This window comes from Ixodes scapularis, unplaced genomic scaffold (assembly GCF_016920785.2).
Source record: "Ixodes scapularis isolate PalLabHiFi unplaced genomic scaffold, ASM1692078v2 ptg000247l_1___fragment_3__unscaffolded, whole genome shotgun sequence".
Lineage (NCBI taxonomy): Eukaryota > Metazoa > Arthropoda > Arachnida > Ixodida > Ixodidae > Ixodes > Ixodes scapularis.
In genome coordinates this window covers 1,387,850-1,414,493 of record NW_024609948.1, presented here as the reverse complement: position 1 = coordinate 1,414,493, position 26,644 = coordinate 1,387,850, and the positions used below count along the sequence as shown (strand labels likewise).

The 26,644-nt window shown below is 50.4% G+C and overlaps 1 protein-coding gene across 1 annotated transcript; it reads left to right on the top strand.

Annotated features, from left to right (window-relative positions):
• The first annotated feature begins 2,648 nt into the window (after window positions 1-2,648).
• LOC121833994 lies at window positions 2,649-5,140 on the top strand. Its single transcript, XM_042287726.1, has one exon. It carries the CDS (start codon window positions 3,080-3,082, stop codon window positions 5,138-5,140), a length of 2,061 nt encoding a protein of 686 aa, XP_042143660.1. The 5' UTR covers window positions 2,649-3,079.
• The last annotated feature ends 21,504 nt before the right edge of the window (window positions 5,141-26,644 follow it).

Below are 26,644 nucleotides of genomic sequence, written 5' to 3'. Positions count from 1 at the left end.
TCCGACCAAACATTTACGTGTTGGACGGAGACGACAGGGTCTTGTGCACCTTAGACTATTTGATTTGCAAGGTGGGTTACTACACCAACTGGTCCCCAAACGACGAGAGCATGTCTGATTTTCTCGTGAAGAAGGTAGACTACCCGCTCGCAGACCGAAGCGTCTCGGGTCTCTTTCGTATACCCCGCTTCGGCAAAAGAGCAGACTACGTTGCCTCTCTCGTTGCCGCCATATCGAACTGTCAGAGTAATCTCAAAGTTCGCAGGCGGCACGATTTGCCCGTTTTTATAGCCATGATTTGGAACTCGCGACCCGCCTCGATTCGATGGATACAGCAGAGCGGGCGCCCTTGGATACTCTCCGACTACGTGACCTCTAATGTTTATCGCGCCGCGTCTTTCGATTTAGAACGCGTACAACCAGAGAGTCTGGATTACTTTAGACGCATCTTTGACCTTTACCAATCGACCGCCGTAATAGACCAGATGATCGACGCATGCATAGCCTACGGCGGTGACGTTTTTGCAGCGATCATGTCCTCTTTCGAAAGCCGGGCCGAAGAGCTGATCGATTACGATTCTTTGAGCGCGGAGACTCAAATAACGGTAGGGGTAACGTCGATCGCGGCCCTTCGCGGGGAGAAAGAGACGGTGCTGACGCACCACGAACTCTCCCCAGAAGCGGTCGACAGGCTCTACAGCACTCGACTACTCGAGGTCAGACTGGTGGAAAAGGATCCGCTCAACGTAACGGTCACGCCCAACCACGTCTTTACCACGCTGAACGACAGCGTGAAGAATGCGCAGAGATCCGAACGACTCACGGCCGAGAGTCGGGGGAGGTCTACGAAGAAGAAGAGGAAGAAGACTACGCCGACTCGCCCCCGCCTCGATCGAGCCGCAGTTGGTACGTGTCGTGTCCGGCCCAAGTCGAAGAGTTTCAGGACCAAATATACAAACTCAAAAAGGAGCGCGAACGACTACAGACCATTTACGAAAACCTCGTGACCTATCTGTGCGAATTCCTGTGGAACGGGATACCCGCCGACGGTTCTTGGGCTAGAGCAAAGTGGAAGACGATCGAAGTAGGTGGGGCCCCGAAGGACGAAGACGAGGATTTGCTATGCTATGGTCGGCGCGACGCGAAAGTGGAAGGAATGGTTCTACCTCACTTTAAAAGAGACGAACACGTGGTAATCACACCCGCTAAAATATACCTGTTGAGGCGCATGTCCCACAACAACAACTTATTCGTAGCGGCCAAATACTCGAACGCGGCGTCGGTGCTCCGGTCCCTCGTGTACGAGCCCTTGTACGGAGATAACCTGGTCTGGTGGGGCGACACCGACGGTAGCGTCTTGTCCAGCAAGTGGGTGCGCATGGCCTTGTGCTTGCAACTGCTCTACGGCAAGAGCACCCCTGCGACCAACGATCCGCAATCGGCCTTTAAGAACGATTGCGTGAAGAGGTACGCTCTGGAAGCCGCGTGTGTAGACAGATCAATCTACAACATGTTTACCTCTTTGATCTTTTCGCGGCCCTGCGGACCGGCGTCGTCCTATCCCGCCGACTTTACGCGAGACATTGGCAATGATCAAGCGAAAATCGCCAAGTTTAAGGAAAGGTTTAAGCAAACGCTACACTCGTGGCTCTCGACCAGAACGTCCAAGGTTCTGCGCGACAAATTTAGATGTATAGACAACTTGTACATGGACCCCGTATCTTTCTTTAACGCTCACGGATCGCGCGTCTATTTGAAGGAAAGACTCTGGACGGATGCTTTCGCGATGTGCGAGGAAAGCACCGACGCTCTGGCGAACCTGTACGACGCCATGATCGAATTGGAGAGTCCCGTCGATTCAACAAACCTGTCGGAAAGACTATGCACCGTTTCTAAACAATATCGCCTCCCCGTCTTAGAGCCCTTGGTAAACGAGATTAAAGACTTGGTCCTGCAGCACATTGACGACGGCGACGGGGATTGGAATCGCACGATAGACACGGTCGGAGAAACCTTTAAACCTACTTTGGGGTCCGCTAATAATGCATTCGCACCTTCCCAACACGCGGTCTTCGTAGATAGGGGCTACGATACGATATCCGTCTACGAACCTGTAATGCATTTCGACTTGGAAAATCTAAAGTTGTGGTTTAAGTTTATACTCAAATTAAAATATGGGACTTCTACGATGCCACTCGATGTGGGCACCTTGCGAATGGTGACTTCTCTACCCATCAAGTACGGCGGATCGCAGACGGGTGTATTTGGCTCGAACGTAAAGTACTGGATTTACGAAAACGATAGCGGAAAGAAAACGATGGACCTATGCACCAGACTGCCTCAGGACATTCAGGTGACAAACAAATCTTTAAAAGCCTACAAGTATTGGATATACAAGAACGTAACCGTCGATGGCGATGCAATCGCTTCACAAGGCATGATTAACCTTATAGAGCCGTCACCGCACGCAAAGTCTTTTATACAATCACCTTCCTCCTCTGATTCCTATCCATTAAATATAACGTTCGAGTCCGATGGCTACTTGACCGTTTCGCACATGTTTGACAAACGAGGCAGCGACTCGCGACTAGACTCGTTCTACAAAAACTACCACCTGAATAATTGCGCGTATTGGCAGAACAAGAGGGTGTCCGACTTGGAACGAATCGTTCCACTGCTCGACGGCTTTGGCAACAAGAATTCAAACATCAGCTTCCGCACAGACGACATTGCCGAGCGCATGGCCCAAACGATTGCGAACGTCAAACTCACTCCTTCGAAACCTGCAAAAAGTTTCGATACCTTCGACACATACAGGCAGCTGGCCGTAGCCTTGGATAAGCTAGGGAGTCCCCATTCCATCAGCGAAACCATGTACATCTTTAGAGACATTGTGGAAAACGAACCCAGAAAAGACAAGATTGTACGCGTCTTAGACGAACGAGTTAGATCGGCGCGCGCGGTAACCGTCTCCACATTCAAGCCATTGGAGCTTCCGGAGCTTTCAAAAGTCCAGATTGAAATCATATAAAGAACCGGATTATCGACTCGCAAAAAAATATCCAACAGGCGTGTGACAATGGAGTTTGCGAACCGAACGTGTACGCAGAAAGGCAAGGGACCTTGTTGGACCTGGCACGAAATAACACTGATGAATTCAATCCTTTACACAGTCGGCATGGAGCTGAAAGAAACGATCGACGAGCCAGGCGCTTTCGCCCTGAGGGACTTCTCGAGAATCGTGTTTGTCCAAAACACAAACGACTTTCGCAGCCCGGACTACGACTGCCGCAACCTGCTCTACTCGCTCCTACGCTACCACTCGTGCATACGCTGTGTGGAGTTTTCGCAGTACGTAATCGGATCTTCGACTACCAAGCGGCTTTACGGAGCCATGAAACACAACCGGGGACTGCGTGCGTTCGAAATAAATGTCTTTCAGGAGTTGCCGTCCGAACTCCTCGACGCCTGGGGAACCCTGACCAGACTGGAGAAGCTCGTCCTCGTCTGCACAAACGTGCCGTGCCAAAACCAATTCGCCGCATTGCTGGCGCGTCTTCCCCTAAAGTGGATAGAACTCGTTCAGATAAACAGAGGAGACGAGCCCGTAGATCTTTTACGAGACGTCGCACGAGACCCGAGGCATCTGCAGACGCTGCGTCTAGAGTCGTGTGTGGTCAATCACTACGCTAGCGGCCTATGTCAGATCCTGAGACACAAACGTTGCGTCGTTAAAGACTTGACCCTAAAATGCCGCTGGCGGGATGCCGCCGCTGTAGCCTTTGCAAACGCCCTGACGGAGAACCAAACACTCCGACGACTGAACTTCGACGGTTCACAATTCCCTCCGTCGTTCGTCGAGCGTCTCTCGGACTATATCGCCTCGAACCCCGAAGAGTTGGAGTCGTTAGTTTTGTCGCGATGCGCTCTGACCGACACATCGGTAAGGACCATCGCCCGCGGTCTGAGTACGAATAGGACTCTACTCAATGTCGACTTTAGCTACAACAACCTTTCGCACGCCACTCAGTCGGCATTGCTACGAGCGTTGACATTCCACTGTCCAGTCGTAGGTGATAGGAAACGGGAGTTGCTACTGTGCAACTACGACTCGCTCGACCCTTTTTGGGGATACGATTTGCACGTCATGAGCGTAGAGAAACCGACGCAGGCGTCGTGTGCCAAACTGGGCGGACGGACCCTCGACTCCATTCGCACCATGAAACTTTTTTGGGACGACTACCTCTACGACACATGCAAGATTCTACTCAAGTCCAAATCTCTACGAAAGTTGCACGTGAATTTCCCACCAAGCGACGAGATCGCGTCAAACTTTATCACCCTAGCTGATTTTCTCAAAGAAACGACGTCCGTTCGCGAATTTTACATCGATTCGCCGTGCAGCACCACTTGCATGGCGACCTCGATCTTTAAGGCTTTGGCCGATAATCGAAGCGTGGTCGTGTTCCGGTGGCCAGAGTGCGTGATAGACGATAGGAAGAGCGATCTACTCAACGCTCTGGAAGAGCTATTTCGAAAAAACAAGACTCTTATCGACCTCTCCATCGGCGTCCACCCCAACGCGCACGAAAAGGTGGCTCGTGCGATCGGCGAGAACATCCTGTCGTTCGACTACGCGTCCACCTATCGGTCGTTTCCGATGAAGGAGGTTCTCGGGAGGAATCTCTACCGCTGCAACAGGGCTCTAGATCTCGTTAGAGACCCCTATTGCGTGACGGCAAACCTACCCGTCAGTACTGTCGCGAAACTGGAAAGCGTCCTTTTTACGAGCTACTTTGCCGAGCACTATGCTCGGGTGGTTGGCGATGGTCGACTACCCGAACTGTTGAAGCGTTATCGCCAATACGTTGCGCGGCATTTCTTCCGACTCGTTGGTCTGAGCTCCGACATGGCTACCGACGCCAGCCCGTTCATGAATTACGATTGCTGGTTCGAAGTGTCTTCGAAACTTAAATTGAGCGACGTCGTTTTCGAAAAATCTTTAGACGACCTTATTACTACGTGCAGAACTTGTTTGCGAGCCATAGCTCTCCACCACAAAAACTTTCGCGACGCCTGCCTCTGTCACATTGAGCAACATCCCGTTGGTGTTTCAAGGTCGCCTACGATGATACGATAAGTCTTTTTTTTGAGGTCATCCTGTGGGTATAAAAGAAGGAACATTCAAACTACTACAGACGCTAGATTTCCAACATGAAGAGAGTTACCAAGCGCCGTCAAGGTTTTGTCAAATATTTACGCTCTCGAGACCCCTCGAACGTGCTGATAGAAGCCTACGGTCAACTGACACGAGAGTTTGGATTGCAAGGCATCAAATTCCAATCGTCGTGTGTCAAGGCAAAGGACCAATTATGCTGGATGTTCAAGGACCTGTGGACCATCAACGTCATCCTCTTTTCCCTCCAGAGGGAACTGAAGGAAGTGAAACCCGGGGAGTTTGCTCTTGTGGAACTCGTAGGACACTGTAATTGTCACAAACTGTCGGGAAAGTGTAACATAACGCAAGCCGTTATATTGCTGCATCTAATCCTGAAAATGCACAAGTGTATCAGGTACGTGCGCCTGTCGGCGTATGCTTTAAATAGTCCGTATTACAAAGTCATTTACGAGGGACTTTCGGCCAGCATCGGTGTGAAGGAATTTACGTGTACGGAAAGCGCAATAACTATGAAGAACATGCTGTTCAAGTCGCTGCATGCTCTCGAGAATCTTCGAAAGCTCGTTCTCGTCAACGCAAATGTACTGTTTTCGAGCGTAAATGACTTTAGCATCGCCCTGGCTTCTCTGCCGCTAGAACACGTCGAGTTTGCACTGAACGATTTTGGCTCGTACGACGTGTTTCGATACCTTGCCAATAGGCCTATGTACCTCAAGCGGCTCGTGTACAACAATCCGATCAACTCAGATGTTCTCGGAAGCATATGCAAGATACTCGAGAGTCCGATCTGCGTCTTGGAGAACTTGCAGCTGGTATTGTGCTTGCGCAAATACCTAACCGACATGAAACTAATGTGTGCTCTGGCGAAAAACGCAACCTTGAAGAGTCTCCAACTCTCCGCCTTCGAGTTGGCTACCGAAATGACGCGGATGATCGCAGACGTCGTCGCGAGCAGCGAAATCTTGGTGGACCTCGCGCTCAATGTCTGCGGCTTGACGGACGATTCGGCTCGGTACCTGGGGGACTGTCTGAGAAGCAATCCGCGCCTTCAAGTATTGAACGTCGAAAGGAACGAAATCACCGCTGTGGGTTATCGGTACATCGTCGAAGCCTTAACCTCCAACGACAACTTGCGTCAGTTGAAGCTGTACGACGGCGAGATATTTCGTCAGTTCATCGACTGTATGGGCGTGACCGACACGTTTCATCGCATAGACGTGTATGTCATGCAATTGATATCGCCCGGCCTGCATGCGATCGTGGAGTCGAAACTGCAAGACATCGAGAGACTGTCCATAGCGTGCCGTGAATGTCACGACGGGGACTTTATGAATATGTGCGCGTTGTTGGAAAGGTCGACGGCGTTAAAGCGACTCTGCGTCAACCTGCCATATATGGTGTCTATGCGTGCGATTCATGGACTGGCGAGACTGATCGCGCGCACAAAGAGCATCGAGACTCTACAAATCGACAGCAATGTGGTGCATCCCGACGTGGCCAAAGTCATACTGATTGCTCTTGCGCGCAACAAAAGCATCACGCGGATTGTGTGGAGCTATGGCCTGATCACCGATGCGTCAAAGCGACAATTATTTCGAATGTTGTCTAAAAATCGTACCCTCGTGCACATAGGAATTAAGTTAGGTCTCACAGGCAAAAGCTATCGAAAGATGGCCCAAAAAATTGGCCCCAACGTACTGACGTTGGATTCGATAGACGATCAGTGCTGTTTCGAAGTGGCGGAGACGCTACGCCGCAACGCGTACCGAATGAACAGGGCTATGGGACTCTTGATGCGTCCAAACCACACCGTGATGGTGGAAGCAGCTAACGTGAAGGAACTGGAACCGCTTCTCTACACCACGGGGTTTGCTCATCACTACGCCACCATGAGAGACATTTGTCCGCTACCGCTTTCCGAGTCCCTAATCCGGTATCGCCGATATGTGAGGGATCACTTCTTTCGCCTGATCCGTGTTAGCAACGACATGGTGTTTGACGCTCGACCATTCCTGAATTACAAGTGTTGGGACCACGTGGCGTCATACCTGCGACTCAGTGACGTGATGATTTAAGAGAAAGGAATAAAAATGACGTTTCTGGTTGCACATGTGGTGATTTTTTTTTTCGTCGGTATTACGCGCTTCGAGATCGCTATGAAGCCGAGGTTTAACTCGGCTTCACCACCATGGCCGACTCGAAGCAGAACGCGGCCTTGGAAGTAGTGATATGCGAACACTAAAACGACGCCACATAATCGGCCACCATGTCACGCGCAACAATAGAGTTTTTTCGTGGATTGTTCCGATAGTCCCGATATTGATATTTTGCATACGCAAGGGAGGCGGATTATCGGGTATCGTTATCAGTGTCGTGGGCAGTATCTACTAAAACTGTCTTATCGAGTATGTGGAAGACCTTGAACATAGCCTCCTCTATACGGAGAAAAAAAGCCTGGGACATCGACGGCAGAGCCATATGGAGCGCGGTCGCAGAAAAAGAAAGGAGAGGAGAAGCGCGCGAAGCGGCAAACAATAGGGTAGATGCGGCGCAGAGACGGCGAATCCTCTCCGCGATTCCAAAAAAAAAAAAAAAAAAAAACAATTGTTTCTCCGTTTGTCCGCACCTGTTCCCAGAGCGTTTGCATTAACATGTACTAGGGTCGATATAAGACTTAGTGTGAAGCAAAAAATTGCGCTGCGCAAGTGTTTCCTCTTTCGAAAGACGTCCTTCCGCGCCCATTCTTACGAGCGCGGTCGCAGAAAAAAAAAAGGAGAGGAGAAGCGCGCGAAGCGGCAAACAATAGGGTAGATGCGGCGCAGAGACGGCGAGTCCTCTCCGCGATTCCAAAAAAAAAAAAAAAAAACAATTGTTTCTGCGTTTGTCCGCACCTGTTCCCATAGCGTTGACATTAACATGTACTAGGGTCGATATAAAACTTAGTGTGAAGCAAAAAATTGCGCTGCGCAAGTTTTTGCTCTTTCGAAAGACGTTCTTCCGCGCCCATTGTTACGCGTTGGAAACAAACTTTATGCATTTTTACTTTTTAAAGCGAAAGTTTCACGCCAGCCTTAGCTAAAGCGGGAAACACATGTACGACGAAACCGTCCGATCCGACGTCCGACCGCGCAATACGACGGTCGGAGGCGAGGGTTTTCAACGCTCTCCGATGCTACGAAAACCCTCGCCTCCGACCGTCGTATTGCGCGGTCGGACGTCGGATCGGACAGTTTCGTCGTACATGTGTTTCGCGCTAACGCCTCCAGAAGGCTGCTTTACGGAAAAGGTAGACGGATGCACCTGTTCCCATAGCGTTGACATTAACATGTACTAGGGTCGATATAAGATTTAGTGTGAAGCAAAAAATTGCGCTGCGCTCGTGTTTGCCCTTTCGTACTTCCTTCTGGCGGCCACTGTTTTAAGCGACGTGCCAGATCGCAGGAGGACGGCGAAGGGAAAGGGTTGACGTCCTCTCCGCGATTCCAAAAAAAAAAAGAAAAAACAATTGTTTCTTCGTTTGTCCACTCGCTCTTGTGTGGCGCTAGCAAAGTTCCTCCGCTCCTCCTCTCCTACTGCCGGCGGCCACTTTTTTAAGCGACGTGCCAGATGTTATCAGTATAGAGGAGTTTATGCATCGAAGGACGCTATTTCGAGTGGATTTTCTCGGAACACTTTATTTATCAATGACGTCGGAATAGAGATATTGCAAATAAAGGAGGTATCGGATATTTAAGCGATCGCCACTCGACACGACACACGACTACCCACATCGCGACACGACTACTACTCACGCTGTCAATTAGACAACGATCAGGAGTTCCTCGCTATCCTTCGGATCCACCACTTCCAGTAGAGCTATGGAGCTCGATCATCAGGTATTTCTTTTCTTCTTTGTATTTCGATTCAATTATTATATAGACAGGTTTTTGTTTTTTTCCAGACTGTCAGCAGGTGGACAATGTACGAGACCGTGAAGACCGCATTCCCTGTACTGGAGAGGGGATGTAGTTCCGGGTCTACGTGCGGGCTACTCCTAATGCATCACGTCTTAACAGCAATTAATGCTATACTTTTTGTCGTGGGACTTGAAATTGTCGAGATTTCAGCAGAAAGCCTTGCGGTAGAATGTGTGAACACGGGCGAAGGCGTGGAGGACGACATGAACTACACCAAGGAATCGGAGGCGGCCATGATAATGTACCTTCTCTTCAGGCAACATTCGTGCGTAATTCGACGAAATGCTTCGAAATTGGTAGGCAAAAGTACCGTAATGTTTAAAGATTTGATTTTGTGCGGTATACGCCAAAATTCGTCTATTAGTAAATTGGTTGTAGATGAAACTTGCACGGAAACCGACATGTCTGACATGGCGCAAGTAACCGTGGGCATGATGGATCTGCATCGGGCCATTGAACACCTCCGTAATCTACGTATCGTAAATATAAATATCACCACCATGTCTGAGGCATTCACAAATCACCTGTTGAGGTGGATATCAGAGTTTCAAATCGGACTGGAGGAGTTATCTTACGAAAGTGATTTTGTAGATCTGAGGTCCGTGCAAGCGATGCTAGAGAGGCCGGGCTGCGCCCTCAAAAGCTTATACTTTACCGGAGGTATAATAGAGGCAGATTTTCTGCGCGCAATGACGTCTATCAGACGCCTAAAGTTGATTGGCGCTTCCTTCCAAAACGAGGCCGTCGTTGAATTGGCGCGATTGTTGATGAAGACAAATTGCATGATCGAGACGCTCGAACTCAATTTCACCAACCTAAACGACGATACGGCATCCTATCTGGCTGAGGCCGTTGCGCATAATCGGTCTTTAATCGAAATTAATCTAAGAGATAACATAGCCTTGTCTACGCGCAGCCTACGGGTTTTGATAGAGGCTTTATCCATCAACAAGAGCCTACAAGTCATGAGGCTTGGTGACGTGACAGATTTCGGCGAATTGGCGCAGCTGGCCATCGACCGAGGTCAGTGCCAGCGCTTACATTTGGCCGTTTTGTGTAATAGCCGCATAAATGTAGAATTATTGGCACAATTTAAATACGTAACCATCGAACATGGAATGTCACGCGAGGTTCACCAATACCTCGGTGAGACGTTTGACGCCCTCCGCGCCTCCCCGCACGTGCAACACGTATATATCTTTTCCAACTTTTTGAACAGTGTGGCTGAAAAGGTGGCCGCTTTCATAGCAGACTCTAAGACTTTGAAGACGCTCGGTCACGTGTGGACAAGAACGCCAGTCGGTCGTAAAGACGGTTTTGGAAGGCTTATCGGAAAACCACGGACTAGAATCGTTCGAATGGTTGAAGTGTGTCGTCGCGAGCTCGGGAGCCCTGCGAAGTCTCTACAAAGTTTTCAAAAACAACGAGACGTTGATTAAACTGTGCTTGTCGACGACGCCACGCGGCATCGATTATTACGCTGGCTTCGACGGACTGAACCCTCGGCTCCGATGTGTCGAGCTGCGAAAAGATGATTACAACCGTCGCCCCGGAGGATCGGGAGTGTTTGTCATACAAGAGGCAGTGCGACACAACAGGTGGCTCTTGAACAGGGCCGCAGAGTTTGTGGCCGATCCAAGCGTCGCGGATGCTGCTCCGGACATGTACGACGTGCGGGCTCTGGAATCTCTGCTGTGCGATGTAAGCCCCCCATCACCATCTACGTCCAAGGACGGCTGTTGTGTGAATGTCAACTCGAGTGAAGTGGACGTCTTGGCGCGGGCTCGCCGCTACATTCGTGAAAACTTTTTTCAACTGGCAAGAATATGTGACAGTGAAATGTCTCTGTGTGCCTTTCCATTTTTAAACAGAGAATGTTGGGAGGCGGTCGCCTCGTATTTGAAGCTAAAGGACATCAAATAAACATCTTTATGCTCTCTCCTTATGTTTGATTAAATATTAATAGTTACCTAAGACGACGGCCCGAGTGGTCTGGAACACTTGTCGGCCTGTATCGAGGCAGACGATTGTGCGCTCTAGAAACTCTGGCCGTCGCCCAGAAAAAAAAAAAAAGCTGGGCTCGAGGCAACGCTTTAAAAGCATGCTTGCACACCTTCTCGGGTAAAAGAAAGCATAGATAAAAAGAGATGCATGCGCCAGTAGACATTGTGCGTGCATGCATCTTTATATATTTATGCAAGAACTATTTGATTCTGATATCAGGTCGATCGTGTCGGTATCAGTAATTAGAAAGGTCAACTCATCGGTACGGGTTAATATTTTTACCAATGCCATTAATGAGAAGAGGGCCCTAATAAATGCTACTCTAGAGCAGACTTGTTGCTCTAGCTAGGTCGATAAATACACCACCAAGTAGATTACGAATTGTACATTTTTATTCACCACACCACGTTGTTGAGAGCGAGAAAAGAAAAGACGTGCTGCCAACACTCGTAGTTTAGAATAGGCTTGCCACTCGACTCGCACAGCGGGACTTTGTCTCTGCAAATTCCGCTAAATTCGAAAAAACGTTCTTTGATAGACCGCTTGGCGCGCGCCAACATCGATGGCAAGCGGCTATTGTCTTGGGGGTGAGCCTGAGCAAAGTGCCTTGCAAACGAGGCGGTGTCCAGCACGTCTTCAAAGTTACGTACACACTCGCACTCGACAAAGTCCTCCGGGTCGGTTACAAACTCGACGGCCCTGTTCATTCTCAGAAGGTTTTGGCGAAGCACCTCGCCAACTCCAAAGTCCTCGTATGCGTTTTGCATAGCGAGTCTGAGAATACTCTTGGACATGGCGGACGCAATTTGCCCGTAGTCTTTCGCAGTTAAATATGCCGACATCTCCAAGTACGCGAGCGTCTTGTTGGTGCGCAGCATATGGAGCAGAACCGGTAGACTTTGCGGGTAAATCACGCAGTCTGCACACGACCACTCGACCACGCTTCGGTTCTCTGCCATCGCCATCATGACGCTATCCACCATGGTGAGGTTGCTCATGAGAGACTTGAAATGAAAGGTTTCGACCGTCGTCGTGGCTCGTAAAAATTCGGTTATACTGTCGCAGGTCTCTTTGTAGATGAGTGGCAGCAGGTTGACCTGAAAGACCTTCAAGGCAGTCGACTGTGCCGCAAAATGAAACAGTAGCTTCGAATAGGCACTCACCGCACCGATGCCGCTATAGTTTACGGTCAGGTTCTTAATGGTCGAGAGAAGATTCACGGCCCGCAGATCACACAGAGCATGACCCATCACTGTGCCGACGACTCCAATACGAATTCGATCTTGTAAACCTCGCTCCACGATCGTTTCCAAGACCTCGTCTATGCCGCAGAGATAGCCGAGATTCACTTCGACTAGAGACGAGTTTTTGCTCATGGCTTCGAGTAGGAGAACGCATCGCTCCGGCCACACGTTCGTCGCCTCGAGGTCGAGTCTCTTGAGCGTCCGATTATGCACGCGTAGCGCCTCGGCTATCGGTGCGATCCAATCCCCTTCCATTCGAGAGTAGATCACTTCCAGTCTCTCGAGTCGCCGATTCTTCTTTAGCGCGACCGCCAGGTTGTCGATCGCTTCGTTGGATAGTAGGCAGGCCTTTAGTTAGAGAACCTTTAAAGTCGAATTTTCGCCCAGTGCCTCAAAAAATCGCGCGCCGGTACTCTCCTCTTGCAAGCACCTAGATAGTCTGAGTTCTTCGAGGAGGCAGGTGTCTCGCTCCATCAACGTGGCAAGGTGGTAGATGGCATCTTCGTGCACACTGTTATTGTCGTAGACAAATTTGCGTAGTTTGGGTAGCATCGTTAAAGTGGTTAGGAAAAATTCGTCGTTACCCTCGACAGAATTTCGGATGAGCTCCACGCATTCGATCCACGGATTGTATCTTAGAGCTCTCTTGAAGGTGTTTGCAACGTCCCGACGTAGTACGGTATCCACCAGACACAGTTCCCTTAAATTGCCGAGTCGCGAAGCCGCGTCAAACACTTCGTTCATATATTCGCCGTGTAGATTGTGAATGCCAAATTTGGTGACACCGTCATTGTCGGCCAAGCTCTCCAGAACAAAGTCAAAATGTGGCGAAGCGACGAGTTCGGACGAAAATTCAAGGCGTTCTATGCACCGATGACGACGTAGCAACAGGTTGACTGCGATGATGCTGTAGCTCTCTGGAACTCTGCAGATCGCCGTCGACTTGTCGAAAGACACAGACCCGACCAGGTGCCGTAACGTGAAGAGCCGGGGTTCGATTTCCACCAGTTTCATACAACCGTTATATAGACATAGGTTGATGTTGGTCAGGTCCTTTACGATCCAGCATCTCCGGTCCAGGTCGCAGGTGCAGTCGGCGTGCCAGTCGAAGCCTCGCAACTCGAAGGCTCGCTTCATATTTAAATACGATTCTACGAGCTCTTTCGGGATGCATTTCATGTACTCTTGGTGTCGTTCCATAGTTTGTGTGTAGATTAGCCGCCCCCATCCCAGTGTATATATATATATATACATTCCAAGGTCGTAGACCCCACCCCCCACTACTCTTTCCATCACTCGAGACATGCGACCCTGACGACCCTGGACGGAACGTACTCCTCGATTAACGAGGCGCCCGGTCCCGACTTTCTTTAGGCGTGATAACACTTTAGCGACCTTGTACTACATGTATATATACACACCCACATCGCAGGATGGAAAAAAGTTGAAAAAGATGAAACGGCACCGACAATACATAACACGCATCTCGAAAGATCTCGTAGAAGTGTATCTTCACGTGAAGCAAGATTTTGAAGCTCGAGGATTCGATATACACGCCGACTGCACCTGCGACCTGGACCGGAGATGCTGGATCGGAAAGGACCTGACCAACATCAACCTATATCTATATAACGGTTGTATGGAATTGGTTGAAATCGAACCCCGGCGTTTCGTATTACGTCATTTGTTCGGCTCGGCGACGAACAGCTACGTACGCCCCTACAGCTACACCATCGTAGTAATCAACCTATTACTACGCCGTCATCGCTGCATAAAAAGCGTCGAATTTTCAAGCGAGATCGTCGCTTGGCCATCTTGGGACTTTGTCTTGAAGAGCCTGGTCGACAACGACGGTATCAACAAGGTTGGCATCCACAAGTTCTACGATGATCATCTGAAGAAAATGTTCGACGCCATCTCGCACCTCGGAAATCTAAAGGAACTTTCCCTGGTGAATACCATGTTAAAACACGACGTTCTAGAGGCCTTCGAGAGAACCTTGCGATGCAACCCTTTCATTGAATGCGTGGAGCTCGTCAACAATGTCATATACGCGAGCGACGAAGTTTTCGTAGCCACCTTAACGCTGCTACCGAAACTCCGCAAGCTTGTGTACGAAAATAAGGTTGTGGATGAAGACATCATCGAACACCTGGCCACGCTGATGGAGCGAGACACCTGCGTCCTCGAAGAACTTAGACTATCCAGGTACGTGAAAGAGACGGCCGGCGTCCGACTGTCCGAAGTACTCGGCAAAAATTCGACCCTGAAGGTTCTACAAATCACCTCTCGGTGGATGTCTAGCGAAACGATCGGAGCATTGGCGACCGCGCTAAAGAAGAATCGACGGCTCGAAATGCTGGACCTGAGCTACTCTCGGATGAAGGGGGACTGTATCGCGTCGATAGCCGAGGCACTCCGCCTGCACAATCGAACGCTGAAGAGACTCTACCTCGAAGCGATAGACATGTGGCCGGACCCGTGTCTTCAACTCCTCGAAGCCGTCAGCGAAAACTCTGTGTTGGTCGAGGTGAATCTTGGCTTCATCCACCGCACGGAAGAGGTCTTGGAAACGATCGTGGATCGAAATTTACAAGACCGACTCTACATAGGAATGCACGACGCGGGTATTAGGTCTACACTGTGCGACCCACGGTCCGTGAATCTTCTCTCTACCATTACGAACCTGACCGTGAACATAGATTCGGTGGAGACTTATTCGTTCTTTGACTTTGCGGCGACGTCGAGCGCCTTGAAGGTGTTAAAGGTTAACCTGATTACATTCGTGCATAGCGAGTCCTGCGACAGCTTGGAAAACTTTTTACGCACCACGAAGACGCTGGAAACGTTTCACGTAATGGGCGGTCCCAACATGGTGGACAGCGTCCTGATGGCGATGGCCGAGAACCGAAGCGTGGTCGAGTGGTCGTGTGCCGACTGCATGATGCTTCGACAATGTTTACCGGCATTAATAATAATAATAATTTTTTAATAATAATAATTTTTATTTTTGCATCCGTATGGGTTACAGACGCCGGAGCCACGGACAAAAAGTCAACAAATGTTGACTTGACGGGGTCCGGGCCCCGTGCACTTGGCAGACAGCTATGGCGATACAAAAATAACTGCAGAGATTACAGCAATACGTAAAATACATATATAAAAGAGACCTAGGTTTCACAGGTTAACGAAAACAGCTCTATACAAAAAGTAAGTACAATGACTTAGGGTTTATATTGTAGATGTCCACGTCATCTACGCAATATTTGTTTAGCAATGAGGGTAGATTATGTTTTAAAGACTGGTAACTGTAGTTCGTGCGAAACGGAAACACTTTCCATTCCTCGGAGTAGCGGGTGCAAATGGTGGGTATGTTTTTGATTAATCCCGATGTCTGTTTCAGAAAATTAATAGATTCAGGGGAAGAAAAAAGAAATGATCGAGTCAAAAGGTACTCATAAAAACGATGTATATTTATAATTTTGTATCGTGAAAATAGAGCCTCTGTGTGGGCTAAGAAATGAACGTTTCCAACAAAGCGCAAAACTTTTTTTTGTAGTAATAATATTCTGTTCAGTTACGACATCTGTTGCGCACCAACAAGACGCTGGCGCACCTAGAAATGAAGACATTTCTGCCGATGGAGGAATGCGGACAGATAGCGTCGGACATACCCAAGACGCTTCTCACGCTGATTCTGAAAAACAGATACGAAGACTTTGACGTGGGCGATGTGCTTCGCCAAAACCTTCTGAGAATGAACAGGGCCGTCGAGTTTGTGACCGACCCGGAGAACTTTGACGAGTACGAGTGTGTACGCGATTTTGAAGACGTACTAGACACGGCTTCGTTCTCCAGGCACTTTGGTCAATGCCACCCCCGAGACAAGGACCGCTTGCCCTTCTTACTGGCGTACGCCAAGCGGGTTATCAAAGAACGTTTTTTCGAATTTAGCGGAATTTGCAGAGACCCAGTTCCGCTGTGCGCGTCGAGGAACGAACCAATTTTAAACTACGAGTGCTGGCAACGAGTCCTTGACTTTCTCGTTCTAAATGACGTTGTGCGTTGAATAAAATGTTTAAATCCTCTCACGTGTCCTTGATCGGAACTGGGATATCGTATCCTGTTTCATACTTAGTGTGCAAAGCTTTTACTCGAGATTCTGGAGGCCAAGTTTAAGATCATGTGACGGATGTGTACATTAGGTGTATCTGCTATTATCGATGATTTCGAGACGTGATGGGTAAAGAGTGTAATATCGCGTCATTCGTGCAACAGCTGCCCTGATGGACGAATCCATCTTGCGTAGGGCATGCCCCGAATACTTTTCGGGTCGGGACTATTTCATGGACGACGTCGTTCGCCGTCCCGACAAGGAATACCTGGCCAAAAAGTACAAGGACCTTCCGCGGGACGTGTTGGAGGACCACATCAGCATGGTCGAGACGACGGACACCATCAGTTTCCATTACCGGGTCTTAAATCGCCACATGGGCGAGCGCTTCAGAAGCATCGTGGCGGACGTTCTTCGAGAAGATTACGCAAGGTACTACAAGCGAACCGGTAAAAGCGACGGCTTTCGCTACTTGTATACCTGCAACGACGAACTCTCACCCATCGACTACAACGTGACATACATGTACGACATGGATAGTCTTCAGACGGTCTTGGACAAGGTTTTCCAGGGCCAGGAGTTTACGCACGTATCGTCCAGAGACACGTCGACCGTCTACAAGCGCTACCGTGGCTATTCGCGAGCCCAACCGAACCACAAGAACATACCCATCTACAACATCACGGACGAGTATCATCTGCGGCGTAGCACGGTCAAAGCCTCGACGCGCATCCCCTGGGTCTCGTGCGGACCGAACCGGCACAGCAAAGTCTCTAGCGTTTACTGGTCGGATAATCCAAAGGAGGAGGACAAGGTAGTGTACGTGTGCGACGACTATTGTGCGACGACACATTACTACGACCCGTTAGGGATCAAGGAGATTGTCGTTAGCGAGTGGTTTGTCTTTCCCGTAGCAGAGGACGACAACGACGTGGAGAAAGCACAAGACGCCTGGTGCATCGCAAATACCGCCATGGACTCGATGGTTCTTAGATACATTCTGGATAACGCGGACTGCGACAAACTACCTGTACCTTGCTCGTCCTTGGACCATTCGCTGATTCTGTCCAAGATTCAGAGGTTCGTAAAGCGTCGTTGTCACGACGTTTGTCTGACAAACGATCACGTCCGTTGCGTAAAGATCGGAGATGTTACCGTGACCTCGGTCGACGCGAGGAGCATCTACGGCATCATCGTGACCTGCGTGTCGACCAACGTTAGAGGCGTCGGCCAGCGCGAAAGCGAAATGCGCGCAAAGTTTGTACTCGCCTTCCGAGAAGGCTTCTTAAAGTATATGGACGAGAAACTGTTTCACCCGACCACCGTCGTTTCGCACGTGCGCACGCTCACTTCCAAGCGGCGGAGCCGATGCACCGATTACTCGAAGCGCGAGTACAAGAATGTCAGCCACGCGCTACTATGCTCCATGGAATGCACCGTCTCCTCCGTGTCTAGACTCAAGACGATCCACGTCCCCAACACGGCCTTCCTGTGCGACCTACCCTTTCTCGAAACCGTGGTCTTGACAAAGACGAATCACCAAGACATGTACCGAAAACGGTTCGAGGTCTTGGAAGACGGACACGTACTCGTCTCCACCTTCAGTCGGCGTCCGCGGATAAAATAGACCGGCTGCGTGGCCACCTGCAGTCCAATCTGCGACGTCGTCGTTTTCAAGCCCACCGCCGCCGAGCGAAAACTAAACGGGAGATTGCCCAAAAAGTATCACCGCTTCGAAAGAGAGCTCGTTCACTTTCCGAAGGCTGTTACGACGACTGCAACGCCGACTCAATGTGCGGTCCCGCGCTCTACAAGACCAAGACGACCTTGCCCTTTGTGTCTGCCTACCAGTTTGTCGACGACATTGCGATCGCGCCCAGGAGGCGCGCCAACTCCGTTTCGGCGATGACAAAGGCGTACTATTTTTTCAAGGATCGCAGCCACTGCTCCGAAATTACGGTGTACAAGGTGCCTAGGCACCTGCGTTCCGTTCTAGCGTCACATTCGAGGTGCGTGGACGTCGGACACACCACTCTGGACGCCTTCGTCAAAATGTCCGTGCTAAGACAGCGCGGCGAGGTCGACTTGACCGTGGACGTGTACACCTGGGAGGACAAGCAGCTGGTTCGCAATTCCAAACTCTCTGAAAACATGAACAGAGGCTCGGCGTCTCCTACCAATCAACCGCCGCTGAAGATTGTGGTGATGTGCGACTCTCAACCGTCCAAACACTTGCAAAGGTGTTCTGTGCGCTACGTTTTAGAGGGCGTCGGGGACGATGTCTTGATGGGTGGAATCAGACTGGACTGCGTGGCCTATCCCATACGCTACGGATCGGACAATTGGTACGACGGCAAGCGGATCGTAAACTACGTGTACGCCCAAAAGGTGAATTCGGAGCACGCCTTTCTGTCGGTGAGCGTTGTTCATTACCGCCGACAGGAAGAACCGCCGGACTACGGGACGTACGAAGAGTTGGTGGCTCGACGCATGTCAAAGACGGCGGCCGCTTCTCACATCGGGCCGGCACTTCCGTACACTCGCAACTTTGTCGTTAACGCCGTGCGACACGACAGTTCCCAACTGGCGCTAGGGCTCAACACGGAGCACATGCCCCTGGTCGTCTCGGTGGTCTCTTTCGAGTGCATCGTCTACCTCGTCACAGTCTGCATCAAGAGCGCGTCCAATGCGCGAGAAGAGGAGTTACGACTCCCTATACAGCAGGCCTACTTCAAGATTCTATCGCACGACGAGGACGGGGGAGACCCACGCAACTCCGCGGTGATCCGCTACCTCAAACGAAGACTCGACACCATCGGACTCTACAACACTTCGTTTCCGATTAATAAAAACAGACGAAGGTGATTACGAATAAAAATGTCGTTACTCGGTCACGAACGCGTTCCCACCACGGCGATCGTAAGCATAAACTACGCCGTAGACGCCCTCAAGAAGGACGGATGCAACAACGTAAACGCCATACTGGGATCGGTTGCAGATTACTTGATTAAATACGGCACCGCGGAGAACGGTGAAACGCCGCCGCCGCCGCCGTCCCGCGAATACGACTATTACAGCCAGCACGTATTCCGATACTTTGGCTGCAAAAGCATGTTCTTTAAACGGTCGATTCGGGAATCGCCACTGATCAAGTACGTCTGCCCGAGCCAAGTCGAGGCCGAGCGAATCGCAAAGTCGCTCAAGATACCCGTAGACTTTAAAGAGACAAACTTTGACTCGCTGACCATGTTGCTCGGACAGGAAGTGGCCCTCGTTTTACCAAACGCGAAAGTAGATCGCATAATCATATCGCATAAGCAGCCCGAGCAGTCTGCCGTTTCTTTCAAGAGCTTTTGTAAGGTGGGTCGCCTGTATCAGGGAAACGAAACCGGCGACGGAGTACCCATAGGCACCTCGCTCATGTTCACCTGCAAGGCCAGGGGCTTTGCCGGCAAGAACCCGACCGTCTTTGTGCACGTGTACACTCCGATAACTCGTCAGACGGACGACGCGACCTTTTTGGAAGCCGTGCGATCCGATCTCCTCGCAAACTCGACTGGCAAACACAAGCGAACGACCATACAAATGCGCACCGTCAAACTCCCGACCTTCTCCGTCGAACGAGTCGTTCGCGATCCGATCAGACCGGAATTGTTGCACTACACGCGTCTCGATCACTGCCTACCCATGGAAAAGAAGACCGATTACGAAGGGGAATACGTGGCCTTCCTGGAAAACCCTTACGACGGTGCTCCGATCGTGGTTGCAGAGCCCTTTTGGATGTTTGTCATCAGGGGCTCGGTCGTGGTGTCCGCAGCCAAAGTCACCGAACGCGACATGCATTCGGTGGTGGACGACCATAACCGCAATAGCTTTTTATCGCTCGACGATGGGCGCGAGTCGCTCGTCTACGACGCCGAGTCTTTAAACAGACGGTCCATCATATTCGACATTACCGACGTAGATTTTTCGCCCGATCTGGGAAGTGCGTCAAAGTCCAAGTACGAAAATTACAAGAGACCAAAAACGGAAATTGTCAGTTCACTAGAGGCGCCACCACCTCCGTCCGACCAGCAAACAGTTACCCCTCCTCCTCCTCCTCCTCACGGTCCTAATAGTAGCGTAAAAAAAAGGATCGCACGCGGCGCTAATAAAATATCCGAATCGACGCACCTCTAACAAAAATGTTTATTCTACACGCACCCCCTTCCAAACCCGATTTTAACCTAACGTTGAGAGAAGACGCCGCCGGTGTCACGGCGGCAGCGACGGCCGCCGAAAGACGCAAGTCCAATCGCCACGCGCCGTACGATACAAGGGCGAGAGCACCGACCATCCAACACTTGACCGTATTCGATTCCGTAGAGGCGTACGAAGCGACCGACCCCAAAACGCTGCAGTACCCACACACCGGACTCTGCCTTCATTCGCTGCAAAACGACTCGGCCTACTTTTACGACTACCTCTCCAAGTCCATCGCATCGCCCTCGTTGGATCTACGAAGTCATCCGCTGTACGTCTTTACAGACTTTCAAAGCACGAGAAACAAACACGACGCGCCCGTGCCCGACGTTCTGTTTCTTTGCGGACGCAGCGATCGCTGCCCCTTCGCGTTCACCGCGACGCGCGCTGCAAATCTAATTTACTCAAAATCGGCCTTTGTACGGACGTCTAAAATGGTCAAAGGTAAAAATAGCCAGTACTTGGACGTTGCCAGCAACCTAATTGCGCGCTTACAAAGAATCGAAGCCAAATACTTTAAGATACACACGCAAGACTCGGCAGTTTTGCTTTTGTTCAACAAACTTTATTCGTAAAGTTTATTGAGGTTTTTGCACCAGTGTGTTTTGATCGTGGCCACGAACTCGGCTCGCTGCTCCTCGGTTAGCGGCTTCTGCTTCAACTTGGCGGCGGTCTTGGCCACCCACATCGGATCCGGACTCTCATCCTCGTCGATCGTCTTTGGCGGTCGCCCAACAAACGTGGCGGCGAGTAACTCGGCCAACCAGGTGGACTTTAAGATGCACGTTGAATCCACAATTATGGGCAAGCTGTTGTGTCTCCGCTGAACGGGATACGTACCCGTGCTGTACAGTCGCTTTTCAGTGTACATGCTGTGTGGCGAAACGTCGAATAAAAACGAAATCACCCGCACCGATTGTCCTAGTTGTTGTTCAAAGTCTCTGCGGTTGTGGATGCCGACCGTACACAGTTGTTGCTTCTTTTTCTCGGTCCGAACAAAAACGTAGTCTGGTAGGCCGTGACGTCGCTTCAAGAAATCAAGCACGCTTCCGTACTCCATTATGAAGCGAGGCGGCGCTCCATCGATGATCCGGCCCTCGCCTCGAGGATCTTCTTTGGCGCTCACGTACATCACGACCACCTGGGCTGCCACGTCCTTGTTTATGCATACTCGACGAGTTCGACCACCCGGCTTGTCTGGGAGCGGATCGAGCACGACGTGATTCTCGTCTTGGCTCACTACCTCCAACGTGTCTTTGAGAGCGTAGCCGCTGGCGAGTCGAAACAATAGAGACTCCATCACGAGTGTTCCAATCGAATTCCTATGCGAATGCTGGAGAGAATGTGTCTGCTTAGTGAGCCTACGTACTTTATATTTATCGGTTCCGTTCGTTTCTTATCTAAAGTGCCGCCCTTCTTATCACACTCGCACGAGGTGATAAACGTGTCGAACACCGTCCCGCATGCGGTGCACTTGGACGCCTTGTGCATCATGTCTGGGTGCGTGCCCAAGTGACGAAGGCTCACCGTGGCCCCCGTAGCCATAAAAGCCGACATCTCCATCTCGCCCAAACGCGAACTGCCCTCGTTGGCTCGACCTTCGGTCGGCTGCTTGGTGAATAAATTGTACACGTGCAACTTGTGTCTCATGTGAAACTTGTCCTCGGGAATGTTTTTCTGGTGCAACAACATGACCTTGTGAGGCGTTATGGCGTTTTTGGTCAAGAGGTGTCCGTTCATGTGCGGTAGCGCGTACCTCTCCGTTACGAAGCTGTTCCGCGCCTCACCTTCTTTCAATTGACCCATAGTCAGGCGGGAAAGAAGCGTGTTTGGGTGAACGATTACGTCGGGGACCGTTCCGCTCTTTACTCCCACCGGCATTTGCGAGTCGCGGAGAACACGACAGACTACACCTTTCTGACCGTGCATCGTAGCGAACTTGTAGCCGTACGTAGGCTTGAGGTACCTCGTTGTCACGCAGTAAATCTTTGATTTTTCCGAATTTGGAACCCATCCGCACTTTTGGAAGGCGAACCCGTAATGAATACGTTTTCCTTGATAAACGACCGCGTAGCGCCTGTCGTCCGGAATCGAGGCGTCGTCTTCGCCGTCTTCGTCGTCCGAACTGTACAGCACGTGTTTCCCCGCGACCACAGCGTGCACGTCGTCAAAGGTTACGGTTATTAGGGGTTTTTCGTAGTTTATTATCGTACCGGGAGCGACACCCCATAGGTCGTCGTCGTAGCGAACAAAATTGGGCGGCAGCCTCTTGAGTATTCTCTGGTTGCGCACGTTGTTGGCGATGATCATGGTCTTGGTGTGTATCGAGGTAGCCTTGTTTGCAAAAGACTCTGAAATGACCATCCCGTCTTCTACGCACCAGGTAATCGCCAGTGGCAAGACGACGGCTTCCACAAAGTCGGCGTCGTTGTCCCCGTTTAGCAAAATCTTGGACTCGGAATTATGAACCACGAATGGTTTTTCCTTGATCTGGGAACGAGACGTCGCCTGCTTTAACATGCCGAAACCCAGAGTGTTGCGCGAAGGGTCGTTGTGTTTATTGAAGCGATTGAGGCAGGCCGAGATGCACATGGAGATGTTTGACGTCTCGCGAGTAAAGCTGGACAGCGACCGTCTAAAGACCGCGTTAGACTGAAGCAGGCGCCTGCCGTCCTCGGTCGTGCGATACAGGCGGCCACTCTGTCCGTAGCCCAACTGCAAGACGCACATCCTCTCGTAAATGACGTGCAGGTCGGGGATGGTCGGGGCGCGGTACAATTCGCGATAGTCGCGCTCCGTGAGCAAAAAGTATTCAACTCCCGGCGAGTAGGTAGATATGTGCGGTAGATATGGGAGTTTCGTTATACAGGCTATTTGTCATCATGGAGATGGGTAGCCTAGAACTGCTTCTGCTACTGGTTCGTCAGTTTGAACAATCGGTCCTGGACGAAGAGATTGTGCCGGCGTCGGTAGAGGACGAGACCGATCGGACGGAGGCAAAAGAAGGCGTCTTAAGAATAGAGCTTTCCGGACACGGATGCAGCGATTATGCATTACCGGCCCTTTGTCAGACCATATTCCAATCGTGTGTATGTCCATTAAATAATTTCTTGCCTAGTTTTTTTTAAATAAAGTGTATACGGTTCGGAGATTTAACGCTCCAGATAATCTTGGAAACAAAAAATTGTCGCTTGGTGGAACCGTTGCGTCTATGGCTCTCTAAAATTTTTTCGCGACAAAAAATCTCGACCGCCGTCGTGAAACAGTACGCCGACGTCGTGTCCGAACTGTCCAGCTGCGACAACGACTCCACGACGACGACTGCGGCGGTCGCTACGACCTGCGAATGCAAACTTCTCAGTGAATACACGTCCACCTCAATATGCTGTAGACAGTGCAACGACAAGGTCGATCGAGCTATGCAGCCTTTCGCGCGGCAATTTTGGAAAATGTACTGGAGCACCATCGCCATGCTGTTTGCTACAAAGACACCCTACATTTACACTCCAAAGACAAAGATAGACATCCAACCCAAAGTCGTTACCGTTAAACGGGAGGGTAGCGAGAGCAGCACGGAATCCACGGGTTGTTGCATTCAACATCCCAAGACAACCACACCGGGTATCACCAAGAAGGGCAACTTTGCAAGAACACTCAAGTGGAAGGGTTTGAAATAAAACAATTTTATTGTTTTCGTCCCATGGCTCGTCTACAGTCTTCTTCCAATTCCGACAGAGTCTTGGAACCGAACGTTAGGTTTTCTAGAAATTGATCGTACCTTTTCCGCACGACGGTCCTCTTGTGTCCTAGCCGACTACAAATGTTTGAAAAAGATCTCTCTGAGCGTAGCGTAGATTTGCATTCTATCGAAACACCAATCCTGCGTATGCCGGACGTTCGATGCCGTAGCTCTATATCCGATCGTAGGAAATCGCCATCGCATTGCGTACTCGGTTCGACGCATTCTTCGGGCATTGCACACACGGCATCTGTCAATCTGTCGGAACAGTCCACCAATTCCCTGTCCTCGTCCTCGTAGGTTTCCACGTCGCCTGTTGTTGCGGTGTTGTTGCAGCAGTCGATGCACAAGATTGTTCTCTCCCCTCTTTTCATTGTCGGACGCCGACGCTTTGGGTAGAACATGTCGCGAATGTCTTCCAGCGACGACTTCTTTTTTGTCATCGTAGAGGTTGATCTTACGCTCCCGCACTTTTCGCACAAACAGAGAGTCGTTATAGGCAAAGTTCTTGTACATGTGCACCATGGGGTGCAGGGTTTTAGTCCCGCGTAATTTGCACAGAATGTCGGCGACAAAGCGACTAGAGCCACACTGGACGGTGATGGTGTCAGACTCAAACAGAGCAAAGTGAAGCTTGACCTTGCTCCGAGGGTTATTGACTGACCAGAGACGAAAGAAGTACTCCGGATCAAAGACGCACATGCATCTGCGTGACGCTTCGTCGGAGGCGAAAAACGAGATTCCCTTGCCTAGATCTAGGTCCGCTTCCAAGACTCGGACCACGTACCAAGGTCGCGTTTTATCCGTCGTTTCGACCAATCGCCTGTCCAGCCGTCGTCTAGTTTCGTAGACCTTCCGGTCAATCACGTCTACGGTCAGACGAGTGTAGTTGAGGAAGGAGTCGATGTTGTCTGAGACGTTGCAGGCGCGCACAAATGCTTTGCACAGATCGTCTTGCGTCTCGATGTCGTTGTTGTTGAGTTCATCGCAGAGATTTACGACGCAGTCGTCGTCGATGCGATCAAAGACCTTGTCGTAGCTCTCGCACTCCTTAACGACTCGCAAAATCTGGGAATCCACGCAGCCATCGTCCGGGATGCGAGTCTTGTTGTACAGGCAGACGTTGCGTCTATCCACCCCCAAGTACATCATCGTTCTAACCTATCTCCGATCGGTCTCTACATATATACGCGGAGGAGAGAGTTATCTACGGAAGCCGTGTATAGATACCCATATTTCCCTGTAGAGTTGACCCATGAGAAATTCCTCCACGATTATTTGATTGGCGTTTCTATAACACTGCATCTTTTTTGCGTCGTAGGACAAGGCGACTCTGTGGTGGCAGTAGGCCTCGTTGTACGTGGGGAGCGGCATGCCGTCCAAGAGGGCTCGTCGCCCGTAAATATCGTACAGGCGATCGTAGTCGTCGTCGCTCGGCAACTTCATGTCCATCCGAAACAACTTACAAATCATCTGCATCTCTACGTTCTCTACGAAACACTTGTACTTTTTGTCGGTCTTGTACAATTTGGCCCACACGTGCTTTTGAACGTCGGGCACGTCCAAGTATTCGCGAAATATCCCCTGCGCGTCCGGAGCGTATCTTGGGATGCGAGACGAGGCAGCTTTGCCTATGGTCTGTGCGTCTAAGAAACACCACTTTGAAAAGGAGTTGCGGTTGGCTCGCGTGATGCGAACGATTTCGGTCCCATCGTCCGGATGATAGCCGCGTTCTCTGTACGGCACGAAAGGAGCGCAACTGATTGTCTTACAGCCGGCCTCGGTAAAGACGTGTCTCCCGTTTGGACAGTCGAGTCCTGGCGGACATGGGTATGAAGTGGGCGTGTCTTCCCACGTAACGTTCCCTTTTCCAAAAAAACTAAAAAAATCGTCCCTCCTCTCGGTTCGCAATTTTTTCAAATATTTTTGCATCGCGTATAAATAGGCGTTTGCGTTATCTATCGTGGTTGGAGGAGCCATCGCAAGAAAAACCTACCGCGTAGATTTTTGATTTAGTATTCTCCAAGATAGAGAATATGGATTCCGTTCGCATGTGGATAGGCCACGCCAAACTGCTCGTTGCACTTATGTTCTCATCCGGAATGGAGCCTATGATAAACCAAGTGGAAGTCTTGGAAAAACAGATTAGAGGTCCGTACAAGGTCA